The sequence below is a fragment of the Mirounga leonina genome, unplaced genomic scaffold (genome assembly GCF_011800145.1).
Source record: "Mirounga leonina isolate KUSES-001 unplaced genomic scaffold, KU_Mleo_1.0 Mir_197, whole genome shotgun sequence".
NCBI classification, from domain to species: domain Eukaryota; kingdom Metazoa; phylum Chordata; class Mammalia; order Carnivora; family Phocidae; genus Mirounga; species Mirounga leonina.
Window position 1 is genome coordinate 3,228,601 of NW_023270494.1, and position 20,265 is coordinate 3,248,865.

A 20,265-nucleotide genomic window follows, 5' to 3' on the forward strand; every position below is an offset into this window, starting at 1 on the left:
GCCCCCCGCCCCATGATCGCCCCTTCTGTGATCGCCGCGTCTCTCCTCTCCCACTGGGGAGCCCTCCCCTCTCAGGGGGGTACTTTGTCACACCTGCAGCAGGCCAGCCTCCCCAAACCCAGGCCCCACCTGCCTTCCTGTGGCAGCCAGACTGTGCACCCTCCTCCCGCCCCTGCATCTGGCCTGATCCTCGCATCCCTGGGCTGTGGCGCCGCCGGCTCCATCCTGTTGCATGGTGCCTTCCCTCTGCCCTGTGTGTCTCCAGGCTTGGCGGGCCCCGGGACTCGCAGTCACTCTCCTGTCTGCCAGGTCCAGCCTTCTCCCAGGCCCCTTAGTGTCCCCGGGAGACCACCGTCTCTGAGCGCACCAGCCTCACTGGTCACTGTTGTCCTAGAGTGATGCTTGACTGCTAGCACGTTTTCCACAAAGCGTAGGTTTGGGACCATGCGTCGGCTGATGTCAGCTGACTCTTGCTGGCCCCTCAGTGTAAGGACCAAAACTTGGCAAAAGCATAGGGTCACAGGAGAGTCCGTGAAGAGGAAGCAGGTGCTGCAGCCTCTCCTTCCTCTCCCTTTTCAGAGCTGTACCGGACAGATCTCCCCCCCCTCCCCTCCCGCCCGAGCTCCCAGCCCCACCCAGAGGCCGCTGAGCAGGACAGTCCAACCTGGACCTGAGGGCTCAGCGGCCAGCGGCCTCCCGGGGCCCCTCCCTGACAGCCTCAGTCAACCTTCTATTCTGGCCTCCGGGGCCCCACTGAAAGATACACTGATGGGCCAGTCTTCTCCCCTCTGGACTGGGGCGATGTCTCACCCTGGGCGGGGTGGGCTGGGGAAGGGGGGAGGACTCCCGTGAAGCGTGCGTCTGTTCAGGCAGCGGCCTGGAGACTGAGCAGTCTCGGTGTTCTCGCTGGACCTGATCATAGAAGGCGTGTTACGCCCCAGGGCGGTGAAGAAAGTCCTAGACTTGCAAGTGTACAGGAGCCACTTTGTGTCCCCTATGATCCCTCAGTCGAGGTGTCCATCTGAGCATTTGATGCCTTCTGTAGCTAAAGCCTTCTTGCCCCTAAAACTGTCCCCCGACTGTGGTTCCGGCCACACTTCCACGGCCACAGCCGGGTAGTGGATGTGTTGGTTTCAGCTGTTGGTGCAACTGTGCACCTCATCCGCCCTGCTTCCTGAGCCACAGAGGTGATGCGGACAGACCCGGAGTGTGACGGGAGCAGGCCTCGCTCTGGCGGTGTGCCCCCCCCGTTCCCTGTGTGTGGCCTCTGAGGTGGGCTTGGGCAGGCTCACAAGTACCCAGCCCCTTTCATCTGAGTCTTAAGACCCTCTGGGCAGCTGTGTGGCATCCTCACGGCAGCCACCTAGAGTCGCTATGCAGATACCTGAGTGTTTCCTCTTTCAAAAACGGCATCTCAGATCTGAGACAGCGGTCCAGCATCCTGAAATGGATCAGCACCGTGACAGGGACGTCATTTCTGTGTCGTGTAGACATTTGTGGAATGGTACCTGGGACACTGGAGGGAAAATTTAACAAGTGCTCTTTTCCTTTCACTGATACTGTGGACTGTGGCTTTAGGACTTTAATGTGGATTTTCCTTCTCATGAGACCAAGACAATTATTTAGACAAAAACATCCTGATAATAGGGAAATCTGGGAAGATGTTCAGTTTTTCTTTTTGTCTATGTTTCTTTTGACTCCTGCTTGTTTATCTGTAACAAGTGCAGTCATTACCTGGAACTCACAGCTTGGGGTTTCCAGGCAGAGTGCCGCTGCGTCCATGTTCACCTGGGGACATGCCGTGGGGAACGAGGCATCACGCAGACCCTGAGTGACAGTGTGGAAGTGTTAGAGCCCAGTGCATCCAGAATGGCTGCAGGGGGTCCTGCCGGGCTGTGTGCGTCCTGCCCTGCTGACCACTGTGTCCGAGGGCCCGGCCCTGGGGAGAACAGGACAGAAGATGGGTTCGGGCAGGTGCAACCCCACTGATTTGGGTGGATGGTGGAATTTTTATTGCGTCCCCTTATTTTCAGGCTCTCTGGAAAACAACCCTGATAATGGGGAGTGTTGCTTGGGACGTGGCTTTCGACTGGAAGGGTAACTTTTGCTGAAAGTCCTCGTGACGTATAATCTTGACACCACGTCACACCCAGCCCTCCTGTGATGTAGTAAATGCAGACGGTGCCGGGCCCTGGAGCTGTGCCACCCACGCCGTGGACAAAGCTGTGCGTGGGTGGTCCAGCCCCTGGGAAAGCTGGACATCCTTTCCCTGTCTCCCTTCTGTGGTTGGCAGAATAACAGCCCCCCAAGATGTCCACGTCCTAACCCCCAGAACCTGCAAGTATGTGACGTGACAAGGGGGGTCGAAGGTAGCAGATGGAAGGAAGGGTGCTCATCAGCTGACCTTGAACTAGGAAGCGCATCCTGGATTATCTAGGTGGGCCCAGTGTAATCATGGCTGGAGGAAGTAGAAAACAGAGGCAGAAGAGCAGGGGTGGGGGTAGCAGAGAGACGCAGAGACGGATGTTGCTGCTTGGAAGGTGAGGAGGGGCTGCAAGTCAAGCACCGCCCGCACCTCTAGAAGCAGGAGCCGTCCAGGAGGAGGGTTCTCTGTGGGAGCCCCTGATTTTAGCCCAGTGGGGCCCGTCAGACTTCCGTCCTGCAGGGCTGTGAATAAGTGTGTGGTGTCAGGCCGCCACATCTGCACGGAGTGCTCACAGCAGCGGTAGAAACCCCACTTCTCTCAGGTGCTTGGCTTATAAACAAAACACAGCTGAAAAAGAAGTTATCCTGAGCTGTGTTTAACTTGCTTCAGGAAGCAGTCATGAGTACCTGCTGTATGCAGAGTAAGGGGGTGGGAGGTGCAGCGTCTCAGCCGTTAAGGAAACTGCTATCAGGGAGGAGCACCTCAGTTAGTCCCTGAAGGACAGACTTGGCTAGTGTGACTCGTTCCTTCCTGGTTTCCTTCTGCTTCTCACCCCCGTCCAAATTCGAAATGAAATTTTCAAGTAAATACAGTCTTGGTGAGTCCAAAGCAGGAGAATGCCTTGAATTGGGTAACATTTTCACGGAGCCTGGCCCGCAGTGGGTGTTTGATGTTCACTCCACTGAGACACACCCACACTCTTGGAGACTCTGAAGCCCCGGGCCTCTGTGTCACTCTGACGAGCGCAGGGTCAATAGCTGATCTCTTTCCTCTCCAGCCAGGAAGTGCACGTAGGCAGAAAGCAGAGTGGGAACTCTGACCTGCCTGCCGTCTGGACATGAGCTCTGGAGGACCGTTCAGTTCACAGACCGCGGTGGGGAAGGGGAGGCAGCCGCTGTGCAGGACGGAGGGCCTGAGGAGCCCAGGCACAGTCTGAGGGGGGAGGCAGAAGAGGCCTCCTTATCTCAGTGCTGTGCTCTTGCTTCCTGCCCCTCCTAGATCCTGAAAGGGAGGAGTTTTACTCTAGCAGCTGCAGTTAAACCTGCTTGTTCTGCCACCTGCCACACACCTGAAGGAAGAGGAGAAGGAGACCCTCTAGGCTGTGGGCTGTGTCGGGAATGGCTGCCACCTTTCATTCGAGCCTTCTGTAGAGTCCTGTGGTGGGCCTAAGGATGGCCTGAGAAGGTAGGGGTGGCCGCTCCCCCCAAGGGCCAGGACAGGAGCGTCTCCCTGGCAGTGCCACTCCCCTTGCAGTCCAGGGACCCACTTGGGAGTGGAAAGACACAGGGTTACACCTTGCTGTTTCAGGCCTGTGTTATAAGGAAGTACTGGTGAAAGAAACCAGAAATGTAGGGGTGTCAGTGAGCCATTCTTGACACCTGTCTGAAAAAGAGGGGGTGGGGAAGGCAGTTGGGCCTGGAGCAGCCTGGGTGGTGGTGATTCCTCTGGGTGGCTCTTTCCAGGGACCTTGCCCTGCCGCGTGGCTTGCGCAGGAGAAAGGAAGCCAGCAGGGGTGCAGTCCCTGGGGGATTCTGAACGGGAGAGAACTGGTTGCAGGCCCACCTGGACAGGCGAGTGTGGCCAGCCTGTCCGTGTCCGGACGTGACGTTTTACCGTAGCAGCTTGGTTCTAATTTTCCTGGAGATATAAAGTCAGCCCATTAGGCTGCAGGTGGTGGGGCTGACAACCTTCTTGTCACAATACAGCAAATATTTAAACTGCTTAGAGCTTTCAGGGGTGTGGGCAAGGAGAGAGCTTCACACGGGCCCCTCTTCTGGGAGCAGCTTTGTCCATTTTATACTCACCTTCACTGGCACATTTCAGTTGGTGTTCATGGCTGGAAGTTTGGGGGTGGGGGGGTTGGTTTTGTTTTTGTTTTTAAATAAAAACACAAGCTCTTGTTCTGCACAAGACAGGCAGTTCACCGTCATCTGGGTGTGAGCCAGCCTGGGGTTGTGGAGAACAAATGGGGGAGCTGAGGAGTTTGTCCTTTAGTGGGACAGCTTTGGGATCTGGCAAAGAACTTTGATCCAGATTCACTTTTTAGAAAAATCATTCTATCAGTTGTGTGGAGGATGGATTTGAGAGGGTCTAGACCAGGGACCTGCACACTTTTCTGTGGAGGGACAGGTAGTCCAAATGTTCAACTTCGCGGGCTGTAGAGTCCTTCACATTGCTGCCATGCTCAGTACGTACAGGATGGGCCAGCCCCTTCTCCTCAGGTTTACTTACAAAGCTGGGCCCTCTGGGCAGGTGGGCAGAGGTGCTAGCGAAGTGATGAGGGAAGCAGGCAGACAGGAGCAGGCCATCTGTGCCGCGTCCTGCAGCATCTGACTCAGCTGGCTGTGCGGCTCTGGGCACTGTTATATCACAGTTTACATGCAAAGGAGCTGAGGCCCAGAGATGCCAGCTGGAGCAGCTGGTGAATGGCCTAGTGCTGGTTGGACCTGGATGGTCTAGATCACCAGGAGGCCATGGTGGGGTGGGACCCAAATCCAGAGCCGGGGTACAGACCAGACCAGTAAGGGCGCCTGGCACCTGCTGGGATATGGGGAGGCAAGAAAGTGATCTAGCTGTTCCCTAGGATCTTTCTGAGGTCTGGGAGTGTCCTTGGCTGGCCAGTAAATTCCTGAGGGAGCCCGTTCTGGTGCCTGCAGGCAGACGAGGAGGCTCAGCAGCTGGGCCTGCTGGGCCTGGAATTCAGGGGACAGGTGCAGGCTAGGAAGGCGTGGGGAGCCCTCACTGTGTGGTTGTGCCCCTGGAGATGGAGATCATCTCAGGGAAGATTCAGAAGAGGTGGGTGGCAGGGAAGGACCTACAGCCTCGGGGGCTGAGGAGAGACAGGAGGAAGAGGATCTGGGAGAGTGTCACTGTGCAGTCTCACAGTCCCTGCTGGCAGGAGGTTTAGCCGTGGGACATGGAACATCCTGGAGGGACCAAGGGGTGGTTGCTCTTCCAGGGTGGTGAGGGACAGGGAGGGACCAAGGTGTCACAGAGTTGGGAGGGGTTCTCTCTCCATTTATTCAGAATCGGAGCTTCACCATTGCTCTTCAGGATGGTGAGGGACAGGGAGGGACCAAGGTGTCAGGGGTTAGGGGTGGTTCTCTGTTCACTCATGGATAATCACTCATCTACAATATTTATTGGGTGCTTTCAGCATACCTGAGAGTATAATCTGGGATCAAATGGCCACTCGGGTGGCAGATTTGGACACGTATGTAGAAGGTGAAGGAACCAGAAGAGCAGGCATAGCTGAACTGTCCCCAAGCGGCAGGATGGGGGCTCTTTTTTCCTGGAGCGCCTGGACCAGGGCCAGGCAGCCTGATGCATGGGAGGTGTGGCCCTAGGGGCTCCACCCTCGGGCCCCACATCATCTGCGGGAAGCAGCGGGCAGAAGATGTGACGAGATGACCAGTGGCAGGATGGCGACTCAGGAACAGAGAGGGGGCAGACCAGGGTCAGTAGGACGACACATCAGTGATGACACCAGGCTACCACTCCGTGTGACAGCCAGGGGCCAGATGCAGGGCTGTGGATTTGTGGTCTGACCGAGGTGGGGCCCAGGGCTGGAGCTGATGGGCTGTTGAAGGTGTGGGCGTATTTGTCGTTCCTTCGGCAAATGTGTGCGGAGTTTCCACTGTTGGCCCCACCGTGGGCCAGGGGAGTAAGCTCGCAGTGGGCCAGTCCCTGCCCGGTGGCACTAAGGCAGAGCTGAAGTAATTACGTAAGTTGCAGAGGGCGGTGAAGAGAAGGAGCTGGCTGCCATGCTGGGGAGTGGGCAGGCACGCGGGGGCCGGCCCCGGGGGGAGCGAGCAGTCAAGTCTTCCTGAAGGACATCCAGAAAAGAAAGTGAGGCAGCCGGGCAGGGGTGCATGAGGCCCGCAGGGGCGGTCAGCTGCAGAGGAGCCGGCTCAGAGGGGTGAGGTCCCCCGGCAGGGGCCCCATGGTGGCGAGGGTTTACTCCTACAGCACGCGGTGACGTGGTCTGATCTGCTCGCGTGGATAGCAGGGGTCGCTGGCTGGGGGGGACAAGTAGGTCAGCAGGGAGGGGCGTGGCGGCAGGTGAGGGGGGGGAGGGCTGGGAGGGGTGACCGAATCAACAGGCCTGCTGTCAGAGCAGCTGCTGTGGAAGGAGGGGGTTGCCATTCCTAGGGTGCTCAAGGTGCTCGTGGTTCAGAACTTTTGGTCGCAGTATAATCTCGCACAGAAAAGGGCATCTCCCAGGGTTTCAGTGAAAGTTTTGCCCCTGGGCACCTGCGAATGTGGAGGCTCCCCCATCACCAGCACTATTCCTGAGGGGAGTTGGGGGCGAGGAGGTGTGGGGAGAGGGAGTAAGACTTACTTGGCAGTCGTAAGTTCTGAATGCGTTAGGAATCCAGGCAGAATTTGGAACAGGAGGTGAGATGTAGGAGTTGAGAGCTCAGCGGCCACGTCATGCAGGAGGATGGACGCTGGGTGGCTTGGGCCCAGCCGTGGTTTGTGAAGGCCTGGGGTTGGGCGCAGCAGAGGAGGGGCAGCGGCCGGGACCCCTGTTTCCCAGCCAAGAAGGCTCAGCCACCAGCTCTGTGGCCACAACCGAGCCGATTCCTGGGAAGGAGGGAGCCCTCGCCCAGGAGGGAAGCCTGGGACCAGCACCTGAGGTGAGAAGCCGGAGAGCTTCCCGAGCCTGCCCCAGCTCCCCACCCCCTGCATGGCACCCTCCTGGTGCCTTGCTCGCTCCTTAGAGGTCCCTTTTCAGCACCTGATCCTATGGTCAAAACCTAAACATCTGTCCAAAAGCAAGAGAAGAGAAGGGCTGGCTTCCACGTGGAACCGTTGCCATGTTTTTCCACCCTCGGCGCCAGCGGCCTGTGGTGCGGACAGGAGCTCCTCAGTGGGCCCCGCAGGCGGGCTGCATGGACTGGGGCGCAGGGGAGGTGCCCGGGTGGTGTGGAGCTGCCCAGTCCCCGCCCTTCCCCGCTGCCGCCTGGCAGTGAGAGGACCATCTGCCCCTGAAGTCCCGCTGTTGGTTGGTTGGGGGCAGGAGGCAGAAATGCCCCTGTGGTCCAGCCAGGGGACTGTCTTAGGCCGGGACAGACTGAGTGACAGCTCAAGCCAGAGCCTGAGAGGCGCAGCCCAGGGCTGATGCTCCGCTGATTCTGCTCCCCCAGCTTGGCAGCTGCCCTGAGACAGACGCTGGCCTGGCGCCGCTGTGGCCACGCCGGCCAGGCTGCGTGGCCTACGCTGGGGACGTGAGTGGGGGGCTGTGGCCACGCCAGCCAGGCTGCGTGGCCTACGCTGGGGATTGAGTGGGGGGCAGGTGGTGCAAAACCGCACTCCCGGCACCTCGGGAGCAGGGCCAGGGGCCCAGGCCAAGCCAGGCCCCAGGTGAGGCCAGCCGTCCTTGGGGGCCGGTGTGCTGACGCTGGGCTCCAGGCTGTGAGGGCCGGCCAGACGCTGCATTAATAGAAGGGCGCCAGAGGACAGACTTTGCCAAAAACGGACGTATTTCTGTTTAGCTTAATCTGTTTTATACTTATATTAATATTACAGAAACCTAGCCCGGGAGGAAGTCAAGCCTCACCGGGTGAGCGTGCATCTGCTCTGTGCGCTGTCCTAGGAGCGCAGGACGCAGCGGGGCGCACTGATAGCTACGCAGCGTGTTGTTGCCGGGGTGGCAGATGCTGAGGAAGGCGATACGGGGGTGCTGTTGGGAGCAGAGCCCTCAGGGAGAGCTTCTCGAATGAGGTGACATTTGATGAGCACACACGTCTGGGCCCTCTCTGCCGCCCTGTCCTGTCCAGACCCCTCAGCTCCCCCACTCCCTCCCTCACCTGCTGCTGCTCCCTCTCCTGAGCTGGTAAAGCACCAGCCTACGCAGAACTTGCCCTCACTGGGCTTTCTGTCTTGTCATTTGAGACAGCAGAGGAGATGGAATAATTTTGCTTTGGAGAGACTTCTCCCTCTACTGAATAAGAGTAAATAAAGATATTGCTAGAATCAGGGTTTAATTAAGCCAAAGAAGTAATAATAGCCACCAAGTAGTGGCCGTGCAGTTCTGGGAAAGGCAGCCTTCAGGTAATTAGAAAGCCACTGTGCTTTGCAGGTCGCTGACCCCTGTCCTCTCTGTCTGGGTGCCCAGGTCCCGCCTGCCCTTCAGTCTGATGCCCGTCCAGCCCTCCAACCACCTGGAATGGAATGAGCCTATGCACTCCCTCCGGATAAGTGTGGGGGGCCTTCCGGTGCTGGCGTCCATGACCAAGGCAGCAGATCCCCGCTTCCGCCCCCGCTGGAAAGTGATCCTGCCATCCTTTGTGGGCACTGCTGTCCTCTGGCTGCTGTACTCGCACCGCCCGCCCCCAGGCAGGCCCCCCGCACCCAACGCCCACAACTGGAGGCTCAGCCAGGCACCTGCTGACCGGTATAATGACACCTACCCCCTGTCTGCCCCCCAGAGGACGCCGGGTGGGACTCGGTACCGAATCGCGGTTATTGCTGACTTGGACACAGAGTCTAGAGCCCAAGAGGAAAATACCTGGTTCAGTTACCTGAAGAAGGGCTACTTGACCCTGTCAGACAGCGGGGACAAGGTGGCTGTGGAGTGGGACAAAGGCCACGGGGTCCTCGAGTCCCACCTAGCTGAAAAGGGGCGGGGCATGGAGCTGTCTGAGCTGATTGTCTTCAACGGGAGACTCTACTCTGTGGACGACCGGACAGGGGTCATCTACCAGATCGAGGGCACCAAAGCCGTGCCGTGGGTGATTCTGTCCGATGGCGATGGAACCGTGGGGAAAGGTAAGTCGGGCCCTCTCTGTCTCCGGCTTTGGCTGGGGTGTTGGGGGACAGGTTTGGGGTGACTGTCTGCCAGTTTGGTTTGCACACGTGTGGTAAAGCATTCACACGACCAGGAGGAGGGACCACCGGGTAGAGCCATCTCCCTCCTGCTTCTGACCCACGGCCGCCCCACCCCAGGGCCAGCCTCACACCAGTCGTCTCTACAGTAGGAGCTTGTTCCTAGAAGCCTGGCCGGGAAGCGGGTCCCTTCCAGGACAAGTTTGTGGGCCCTGTCCTCTGCCACTCTCGGCGCTCCTGGGAACGGGTCCCTTCTTATATCTTCAAAGGTATCTTCAGAGCACGCGGGAATGACAGCCCCCAAGCGTCTTACCTTTAAAGCCATGGTGTCAGATTGCTCCCATTTTGAACTGAGACTTTATTGGTAAACGTAGGCAGTCTAGCACTCCTTTCTGAAAACACAGCAGCAGGAGGGTCTGTGCGTGAGTGGCAGTGACTGCGCCCGAGTGGGATCCGAGCTTGGAAATCCTCTGTGACCCGCTGCTCTGCCGTGTGCTGGAAAGGAATTACCGCTTTCAGGCAGCGGGGAGCACAGAGCTCTAAGAGAGAGCCAGAGTGGCTCCCCAGATGGGGAAGGGGCAGGGAGGCGCTGGGCGCGGGCGGGGGGAGCTGACAAAAGCCTCTGTGCTTGCCCCCGTTCCCTTGGGGGGTGGGGTGTCTGCACCCTCCAGGAAGCTAAATGCTGCAGGCCTCTCTCAGGTCAGAAAAGCAACTAGCTGGGCCCATGAGGCACACGCTGTCTGCCAGCCCTCCCCGCGGCGAGAAACCCCCTTCAGTGCTTGCCCACGCCTGGGGCAATGGGCAGGGCACTATCTGGACCAAGTTTCAGAGAAGATACTGGTTGCCCACTTCCTGCCTTAGTCTGTCAGCATTTATGGGCAGCCATTGTAGTTCTGTTCTTCCCCATTGGATCAGGAAGAAAGCAGAGGCTTGGGTTGTCCTGTGGTCAGTTCATCAGAAAGGATGGAAGGCCTGATAATGGAGAGGGTCTTTTCTCCAAAGTGACCCGGGAATGCTGGCGAGGCCCCTGGGACCACACGAACTCAGCAGGTCCCTCCAGAGCCACCTGCAGAGAAGCATTATGCAGGCTGCTGCCATTTCTCGGGGCGGGCTGCAGCTCTGGGTCTTCAGGACCAGCAAGAAGCTTGCAAAACATCTGGGAAAGCAAGCACAATTTAGAACACAGGGTGCAGGGGGATAGCATCCCACACAGCCTGAGTGCACTGCAGCCTTCAGATTGGGCTCACAGCAAATAAACCTGTCTAAGAGGATAAATGCACTGATCGGAGCGAACTCTGTGAGCTCCCACCAGCCCCTCTTAGCTCCGGCTACTGGCACTTCCCCTGCTCTTAGTGGGCACCGGGCACGGTTGTGAGGAAACACTCTCTGCCGTAATAATAACCCCAAGCGCTTCCTCTTGCCCTGGGTTGGAGGTGATCCTGAGGTTGGGGCATACAGCTTGAGAAACAGAGCTTGGGGATCAGAGGAGATTGACAAGTGGCTGGCTGGGCCTTTGGGAGTGGAGGGGTAGGTGAGGTGCCAGCAGCAGGAGCCTTTTGAGTCAGTTTGGGAAAGGCTGTTCCAGCAGAGGGTTCCTGGATCGAGTGGCCAAAGAGAATGTGACCGCTTCTAGAGGGTGGGGAGGGGGGAGACTAGAAGGCGGAGGGAGGTGCCCGGCTGCTGACCCTCTGGGAATGGAGCCCTGAGCCAGGCTGTCCTGCCCCCCACCCTCTCATCATTGCCTCGCGGGAGGTCCATCATGGGTGACCTCTGATGCCTAAGGCTGCTGGACCCCACAGGAACCTGGGGAGCCGAGGGGTGGCTGTCACCTCAGGCATGCCCCCTTGTCTCCCTGTCCCCAGGCTTCAAAGCGGAGTGGCTGGCTGTGAAGGACGAGCATCTGTATGTGGGCGGCCTGGGCAAGGAGTGGACCACCAGCACGGGGGAAGTGATGAACGAAAACCCCGAGTGGGTGAAGGTGGTGGGCAGCAGAGGCAGCGTGAACCACGAGAACTGGGTGTCCAGCTACAGCGCTCTGCGGGCCGCTGCAGGGATCCAGCCTCCAGGTAAGGGACTGGCCCCGCCTGGGGGGCATCTGAGATGCTGGTGTGCTGTGCGTGCGCTTCCTGCGAGCGTTTGCTTCAAACCACAGCAGTGTCGTTTCGGGCTCAGTTTTGATGATTTCTGTCTGTGATGACTGCTCCCAGCAGGCCAGTGGCTTCTGGGGACAGATGAGCCGTTTGCTCTTCCTCACTCGCCCCGACAGATTGCCTCCCGCTGTCTCAGACTGCAGCCCCCTCCTGCCGAGCTCTCTGGCTGTTCCCTGAGGGCGGGGCCTGGGCCTCGCCCCTGACCCAGTAGAAGCAAGGTGGACAGGGCTTGGGCTCTTCGCCTCGCCTCCAAGGGTGGTCGTGGTTTGTGGTGGGGAGTCGTGATGCTCGGAGCGGCCAGGCAGCTCTAGGCTTGGGGAGCATGAAGCTGAGGACATTGCTTCACCCCCAGATAGAGGGTATGCTACTTCCTTTTCAACTGAAGGCAGCCTCTCCCCCAACCCCGATCTCTGCCTCACCAGCCAAACTCGCTCGTTTATCTCGCTCCCTTCCCCCGGCCCCGCCCTCCGTGTTCCTTAGCACCAGGGAGGCGGAAGTGCAGACAGAACTCATGGCCACAGGTGACCAGAGATGGGGCGCCAGGGACAGAACGGCCTGTGTGGTCTTTGTTACTCTGGGTAATCGAGAACGAGGACAGGTGGAGAGGCCTGTAGGACAGAGGGAGGTCTGAAGAGGATCGAACAGGGACGCTGCCCCAGTGGACGGGACAGGCCACCTCACAGCGTCGGCAGCGGGAAGCCTGTGCGGGGACGGAGGAGCTGCAGGCGTGCTCCTGCGTGGCGGACGGTCCTGCCCACACCCAGTCGGCGGCGGGGCGGGGCCAGGCCCACCGGGTGGGCTGGTGACCTGTGGGTCTGTCGTGTGTCCCCAGGCTACCTCATTCACGAGTCTGCCTGCTGGAGTGACACGCTGCAGCGATGGTTCTTCCTGCCGCGCCGGGCCAGCCACGAGCGGTACAGCGAGACGGATGACGAGTACAAGGGCACCAACCTGCTCCTGAGTGCTGCCCAGGACTTTGGCGACATCTCCGTCAGCCGCGTCGGGGAGGTGGTCCCCACGCACGGCTTCTCCTCCTTCAAGTTCATCCCCAACACTGACGACCAGATCATTGTGGCCCTCAAGTCTGAGGAGGACAGGGGCAAGATCGCCACCTACATCATGGCCTTCACACTGGACGGGCGCTTCCTACTGCCAGAGACCAAGATCGGCAACGTGAAATATGAAGGAATAGAGTTCATTTAAATTTACAAAACTCAAACCGGCAAGGCCCAGAGGTGGACAGTCTTCAGCTCCATCAGGACTCGAATTTTATAAAAACCAGAGGACGGCACTTTTCTTTGGTGTTTTGTTTTGCTTTTTTTTCCTTTTTGAAACTCCGAGGTGTGCGCCTGATTCAGGGAGTTCAGCCCCAGGGTGCCTGGAGCGACGAAGCCCAGAGTCCTCGGAGCTGGGAAAGGGGCCTGGTCCCCGCAGTGCACTGACCCGTGTGTGCGCTGCCATCTGGTGGTGGGAGCTGGTCCCTGCAGGAATCCTAAGCTGGGACCCCTCCTTTGTAACCCGGCCTCGCCCTTCTTCCATCCGACCTTCCTTTCTCCTCTTTCTGTTTGTTCTTCATTCAATAAATGTTTCTTGAGCTCCTACTATGTGTCAAGCACTGTGCTCCCTCTGGGAACGAAATAGCGAGTCCGAAGTGGACCTGCCCGTCAGGAACTCCCAGGCCACCTCCTTTTCTTCCTTCTTCGTGAACTTCGTGCATTAAATCCACTTCTCCAAGTTCCTGGAAAAGAATCTGTCTACACTGCAGAGAATTATAGGGCTGTGTGGGTGAGGGCAGGCCTCCAGGGACGCATCTGCCCAGATTCTGCAGGAAAGGACACAAGCTTGCTCGTTTGTCCTCAGCCTCACATCAGACAGTCTCCACTTCATGTGATCCACTCCAGTTTTTCCCTTCAGGAAAATTCTGTGGCCATGCAGCACTTTGAAGTTGTAATTATTAACTTAATTGAACCAATTTCCTTTCTCGGAATCACCAAACCTGATCACACAGAGCAAAGTCCCATAGTTAACAACTTCATTTCCAGCGGTGGAGGAGATTGGAATTAGGTTCTGACAGTTGGTAAGACAAGTTTTTAAGCGTTTCCAAGTCCTTGGTCAAAGGACACAAAGGTAAAACATTGCTTTTTATGAGCAACTATCGGAAGTTGTCATGCCTTTAAAGACTTCCACAAATGATTATCTTACTTCCTGACCCAAGTGGCACCCTACGTTCTGCCACGCCCGCCCTGGGTCCTGGGCGCTGAGCTCTGTCCTCCGGGGGTTAGCAATGATGCCCTCCTGGCCCGATGGCTTCTGTCCCCTGACCCTTTATTCCCCCTTCTCTGGGGAGCTTTGAAGTCTTTTCTCTGGAAACTTCGCACAAACCCTGCTTGTCTGCATCCCTTGGCCTCTTCTCCATGCTCCAGGGCAAAGGCAGAGGGTTTAGGACAGGTCAGCCAGGACTGGAGCCAAGAAGGGCCCCACCATCAGCCCGCAGCGCCCCTTTCCTGAAGTTCCCTGTCCCCTCAGGGGGATGTGGGGTGCCGTGATGGCCCAGGAAGGGCCATCAGACTTTTCTCACAGACTCTAATACAGCTGCTAGGAAGGAACCCAGCGAGGATCCCTTTTGCGCTGCTGTGTTTCTTCCAGTATAAAACATCTAGCAAAAGAATGTGACACGTTTCTCTGGAACTCGGCTCCTGCTGGACATAGCCTGGAAGGCCCGAGTCTTTTCTGACTTTGCCTGGCCGGGCACCCCAACCCACTTCCTTGATAAATGTCACTGATGATGGGGCTGTGAGTTTTTAAGACACAGGCGAAGTGAGGAAGGTCGGAGGACTTGGGACAGTCACTCAGTTGAGACCTGTCAGCCATGGCCTAGGTGCCCCGAAGAGCATTCTCACCATCAGTGATTTTCGACTCTTTTAAAGCTAGACATTTTTTTGTTTCTCTATCTGCTGCTGTCAGCATAATGATTGTGTTCCTTCCAACTGGAGCCATTGTTTTGTAAACAATAAAGTGCCAGAGGGGACTGTGTGTTCTCTTTGTCGCCTGGTCTGTGTTGGCTGGGGGCCAAGGGCCTGCGCGGCTCACAGAAAGGTGCGCTCTGTCCTTCTGTTTGGGGCCTGGGGTCTGACATGCCATGGGAGTTCATGGGACAGGCACCATCGCAGATGGGGAAAGACTTCTGGAAAATGAATCATCCAGTCCCGACTTTTCCTGAATCTGAAGAAGCGCTTTTGGTTGTGGTGGTTAAGAATATGACTGTGAAGTCACTCGCAGGCTCCAGTCCTGGCCCTGACACTGGTGCTGTGTGACCTGGGACAGCTTATCTAACTTCTCTGTCCTTTGCATTCCTCATCTGTAAAGGGAAGATGCTGTCATGAGTAGCCCCTGATGCTTAGTTAGTGTGCACTCGCCCGCTCTGTGGAGCACTCCGGATGATTGGGTGATGAGGAGGATCCCAAGAAAGAGGTCTAGACCCGTTAGGGCTTCGTTAGTGTGACTGTGAAGCTGCAGGGATGAGACCATTCCCAAGGGCGTGCAGGATCCTAGGAAGCTCTACATCGAAGCCTCAGGAGCACTGGAAAGGGAGGGGCTGATGAAGAAGAGAGGCCTAAACTGGAATAGGAGGAACCACGAGAGTGTGATGTCTTAGAGCCAAGTGTGCCTGCAGTTCCTTTTGTCTCTTCAGACCCTCCCTTCCCCTTCTCCTCCCCTCCCTGCTCTGGTCCCCAGAGACTGACCTGAGTGCGCCTCACCTGTCCCCTCAGCGAAGACCCTGACTGGCAGGAGGGAGGAGGATGAGCTGGGGGTCCCCGATTCCCTCCCGCAGGGTTGCCTCCGGCACGATCTCACAAGGCAAGTCCCTCTACTCTCAGCCTACGCTCCAGTGACTGCTTCTGCCCTCATTCCTCTGGCCTGAGAGTGGTCTGAGCTCCAGATACCACTCTACCCCTTGTGGTGTCCCTACCCCTGCTCACTCACACCTTGGAAATAGCCCCCTTTTTAAAGCCTCCTTAGTGACCCCAATTTGGAGCTGTCTGTTTCCTGCTGGGAGCCTGACCCATCAAATACTGGGGGGAGGTCAAGTAAGAAGATCTGGAAGTATCTGTGGACTGAGCAATGAGGAGGACCTGGTGTTCTTGGCAGTCCTCGCAAGAACAGTTCCAGGAGAGCCGTGAGGGAGATGCCAGAGTGTGTCAGCCTGGGGTGGGACCAGGCAGGGAGTTGCCAGTGGAGGAGCAAGGAACTGAAAACCAGCCCTCGGCCCTCTGAGAAGCCATGAGCCTCTGGACTCACACAGGTGGTGACTTTGGCCCACATGGTACTCTCATCTGCTCAGCACATAACTGATCAGCAAAAAGAAAACTCCCAAAAGCCACATTGGAACTAAGTGAAAAAAAGTGACATTAATTTCTTCCCAAATGTTAATCCTGTCATGTGCACTTTAAGTTGGTAAGTTTCAAAGTAAATTGTACCTTAATAAAATTGTTAAAAAGATCTAAATAAAACAAAAATAAAATGCCTTCACACAAAGAAAATTCTGAGCACAGATGGTTTTACTGGTGAATTGTACCAAAGATTTAAAGAAGAAATTATACTAAGCCCACACAAAATCTTCCACGATTTTGGACACTTCCCAACTCATTTTATGAGGGCATCACTATCCTGATACCAAAACCAGACAAATATATTACAAAAAAAGAAAAATCTAGACCAGTATCCCTCATGGACATAGATGCAAAAATCTTTGGCAAAAGTTTAGCTGGTTGAATCCAGCTGTATATAAAAGTGAAAATAATTCATGAGAAAGTGTGATTTACTCCGGAAATGCAAGGTTGGTTTAATATTCTAAAACCATTGTAATCCACCACATTGACAGACTAAGAAGGAAAAGCCACATGATCATCTCCAAAGATACAGAAAAAGCATTTGACAAAATTCACTACCCATTCATGATTTAAAAACAAGCAAACAAAACTCTTAAGCAAACTAGGCAAAAAAGGAAGATCTCTAACCTGATAAAGGGCATCTGCAAAAAACCTACAGCTAATGTCATACTTGGTGCTGAAAGACTGAATGTTTTCCTCATATGTCTGCGAACAAAGCAAGAATGGCCACTTTCACCACTTCCCCCCAGCATTTAACTTCTTATAGTGAAATCGTTTTAAACCACACAGATGTTGTAAAACTCAGTATAGCTCTGTTCCCTTCATGCAGCCTTCTCTGGTGCCAACACCTTACAGTTATCACAACTGTGAGCACAGTGATCAGACCCAGGAAACTGACGTTGGTCTCATCACTTTTATTCACAATCGTCTGATGGGATGTCCCAGACCATGCAATTAGCCGAGGAAAAGAAAGTCATTCAGACTGGAAGAGAAAGCGTGAAACTGTCTTTATTTGCCAATGACAAGACTGACTAGATAGAAAAGCCTAAGAAATCTTTAGAAAATAGCTACCAGAACTAACAGTTGAGTTTAGCAAAGCTAAAGGATGCACAGTGCCCATACAGAACTAATTTAATTCTGTGTAGCTACAGTGAACAATTGGAAACTGTGAAATAGATATAAATAGTTATATATAAACATGTGCAAGATCTATAGACTGAAATTGCAAAACACGGATGAGATCAAAGCCCAAATAAATGGAACAATATACGGTCTTGATGGATGAGAATACTCAATTTTGAGATAGAAAAAGTCAAAGGACTTCTACTATCTGGCTTCTGGACTTAATATATATTAAGCTATAAGCAGTTGAAGCTGTTGTATTGGCAGGACAATAGACCTGTAAATCAAAGGAACACAAAAGAGTCCATAAATTGACCCATATGTGTGTGGTCTGTGGATTTTGGCCAAGGTGCCAGAGTAGTATAGTGGGGGAAAAGATTGTCTTTGCGTAAGTGGTGTTTGGACAAGTCTTATCTCTATGGAAACAAATGATTGAAACCCTTAACTCCCACCATTCACAAAATTACCTCAGAACAGATCCTAGAACTAAATGCAAGAGCTAACACTACAAAACTCCAGAAGACAGCAGACCTTTGGGCCAGGCAGAGACTTCTTCAACATGACACCAAAAGAATGAGACTTTGAGCTTCATCTAGATTTGAAACCTTCATCCTTCAGAAGATGCTGTTAAGATGAAAAGGCATGAAAAGATAAAAACAAAATTTGTAGATCCTATCTGCTAAAGGACTTGCATCCAGAGTATGTAAAGAATGTGTACAACTCAGTAATAAGACAAACAGCCTGATTTAAAATGTGCCTGAGATCTAAATAGGCACTTCACCAAAGAGGATGTACGAGGGACAAGCAAGCATATGAGGGGATGCTCAACAGCGCTAGCCGTTAACACCACAATGAGACCCCACTGCATACCCACCAGAATGGATACGGTTAAAAAGACTGGCAACATCAAGTATTGGTGAGGATTTAGAGTGGCTGGGACACTCAGACAATTGCCAGTAGAGATGCAGAATGGCCAGGCCACTGTGGGAAACAGTTTGATAGTTTCTTAAAAAGTTAAACATCTAGGGGCACCTGGGTGGCTCAGTCGGTTAAGCTTCCAACTCTTGATTTCAGCTCAGGTCTTGATCTCAGAGTTGTGAGTTCAAGCCCCACACTGGGCATGGAACCTACTTAAAAAAAAAAAAAAGTTAAACATCTGTCATATAACCAGGTAATCCTATCCCTAGGTATTTTACACAAAAGAAAGCAAAGCTTGTGTTCACACCAAGTCTGCTCCCCAAACGGTCCTAAGAGCTTTATTCATAACAGTCACAACCTGGGAATGTCCCAAATGCCCGTCAATGCAGAAATGCATAAGCAAACTATAGTCCATCCATGTGGCGGGTGGGGGGCGCGGCTAGAACGGAGAACAAAAATGAACCAGTTACTGGTATTTGCAGTGACATGAGTGAATCTCAAAAGCAAAAGCATCGTGCTAAGTAAAAGGAGCCAGATACAAAACATTACATATTATATGTTTCTATTTATATGAAAACTCACAAAGCAGATAGGTGGTTGCCAGGGATGGGGGCCGCTGGAGGGGACTGACTGCAAAGGGGCATAAGGGCACTTTTGGGGTGATGAAAATGTTCTGTACATCATGGTTGTGGTCATGGTTGCAGCCTATATACCTTTGTCAAAACTCATTCAATCCATGCATTTTATCGTATGTAGATTGTATCTCAAGCCAAGTTTTTAAAAAGGGAAGTGTAGGTTTGAATCCCAGCTCCTTCCCTTCCAGCTGGATAACTGGGCCCATGTTGCCTCTCTGCACCTCTATCTTCTCACCTACAAGGGGGTTAAGAAGAGTAGCTGCTTCCCATCGGGGTTTGAGTGTCATGCATGTGGACGGGCCGTGGCAGTGCGTGGCTGCATGGATGTTGGGCGAGGGGGTGGGGTAGCCTACAAGCTAGCTGAGCATTCTCTCCTGCCTTGGTGGCAGTGGCTTCCTGGTGACAGCAACATCGTGCACACCATCAGAGCCGGGCCCAGGCATCCATGGTGTCCGGGGCTTTCAGTCTCCTTCTCAGAACTGAGCCACTACTCGCCAGAGCGGGGCATCTCAAGTGCCGGTTCCATGGTCCCCTTTGCGGAAAGCCCTGGGGGAGCAGATACCTGTACTCTGATTCCACGAAGAGGCCTCAATCTTATATTTTACTCCCTTCAACTCGAAGGACTTTCCAGGACTGTGGGGCTAAAGAGTTTTAAACTTGCCACTGTGAACATCAATAAAAGGGAAGCTGGTTAGAATGGAGTGGGGCGGCCAGCAGGGGGAGCTCTCCCAGCCAGTGCCTGTTGCCCACTGCAGACCCAGCAGGAAGAGAGCACCTTGCACCTGGACCCCACTTGACTACCCCACCTGGTGGAAGGAAGGTTTCTTCCTCCCCCCGCAACAGCCTAGCCAGTGAGACACCCCCATGCTTCTAACTCCCAGTTTACTCCAGGGGGCTTTCTGTCTCTAACAATGCTCCCTTCCCTCTATAGAAGAGCCTCCTCTTTGTTTGGTGGACCTGCCTGTGGTTCTGCCATTGGTTGCTTATTCCAGGTTGCAATTCTCTGCTCTTCCTGAATAAACTGATTTTTGCTGGTAGGATAACTGGCAGTTTTATTTGTAAAGCTAACGGCACCAATACCTCCCAAAGGACTTCCTTTGTCTCCTTTCCCTGATGGGCAATTTGTTTGGGCAGAACTCCGTGGAAACTATGTGAAGGAAGGTTCTGGAGGTTCTGTGCCAACAAACCTGAACCTCCTTGATCTGGATGGGATTTTAAAACTCACCACGGTCTCTTTTGCCAGCACTGTTTCCAGTTGCTTCTCCCCCTGGATACCTACAGTTTCTTTGGAGGGAGCTAGATGAACCATGCCACTCCCTAAAACCTCACATCTAGGGCAGATAGCCATTAAATGCTTGACCTTGGGGCTCAGTCCCTGGGACCGCAGGCTGCCAGGGAGACCGTGTGTCTCTGCCGATGGCTCTCAGCCCTGGCTGCACACGGCAGCCACCTGGCAGGCTTTAAAATGCCCATGAATGTCCCCACCCCAGAGATGGTGACTGAGTGGACCTAGGCATTGGGAGTTGGTAAAATTCCCACGTGATTCTCATGTGCAGACCAGGTTGAGAGCCACAAGGCTAAAGAGACCTGGGGACATTCCAAGGGACAGCTCTCATCCAGAACCTTGGGATGCAGGTGACCAAAACAATAGAGGGCGTTGATTGCCTCATTTAACTGCAAATCCCAGAACTTGACCTTGACTTCAGGCCAGCTGGAGACAGGGGCTCAGACCACAGCGTCAGGACCTCCTGCCTCCATGTCCTGACTCTGCCCACATGCCCCCTAGAGCAGAA

General features: G+C 54.7%; 1 protein-coding gene across 4 annotated transcripts in view; it reads left to right on the top strand.

Moving 5' to 3' along the window:
* LOC118024203 (soluble calcium-activated nucleotidase 1) overlaps positions 1–20,265 on the top strand; it is a 34,092-nt gene that overhangs the window by 758 nt on the left and 13,069 nt on the right. For 2 of the 4 annotated variants that reach the window (XM_035025864.1, XM_035025866.1), the window contains exons 2-3: positions 8,547–9,199; positions 11,119–11,322. In XM_035025864.1, the coding sequence (XP_034881755.1) occupies positions 8,569–9,199; positions 11,119–11,322 (835 nt within the window). In that variant the 5' untranslated portion in view covers positions 8,547–8,568. Of the gene's footprint in view, positions 1–3,429; positions 3,611–8,546; positions 9,200–11,118; positions 11,323–12,238; positions 14,440–20,265 lie in introns of those variants that run through there. The other 2 variants (XM_035025868.1, XM_035025865.1) reach the window with 2 other exon arrangements.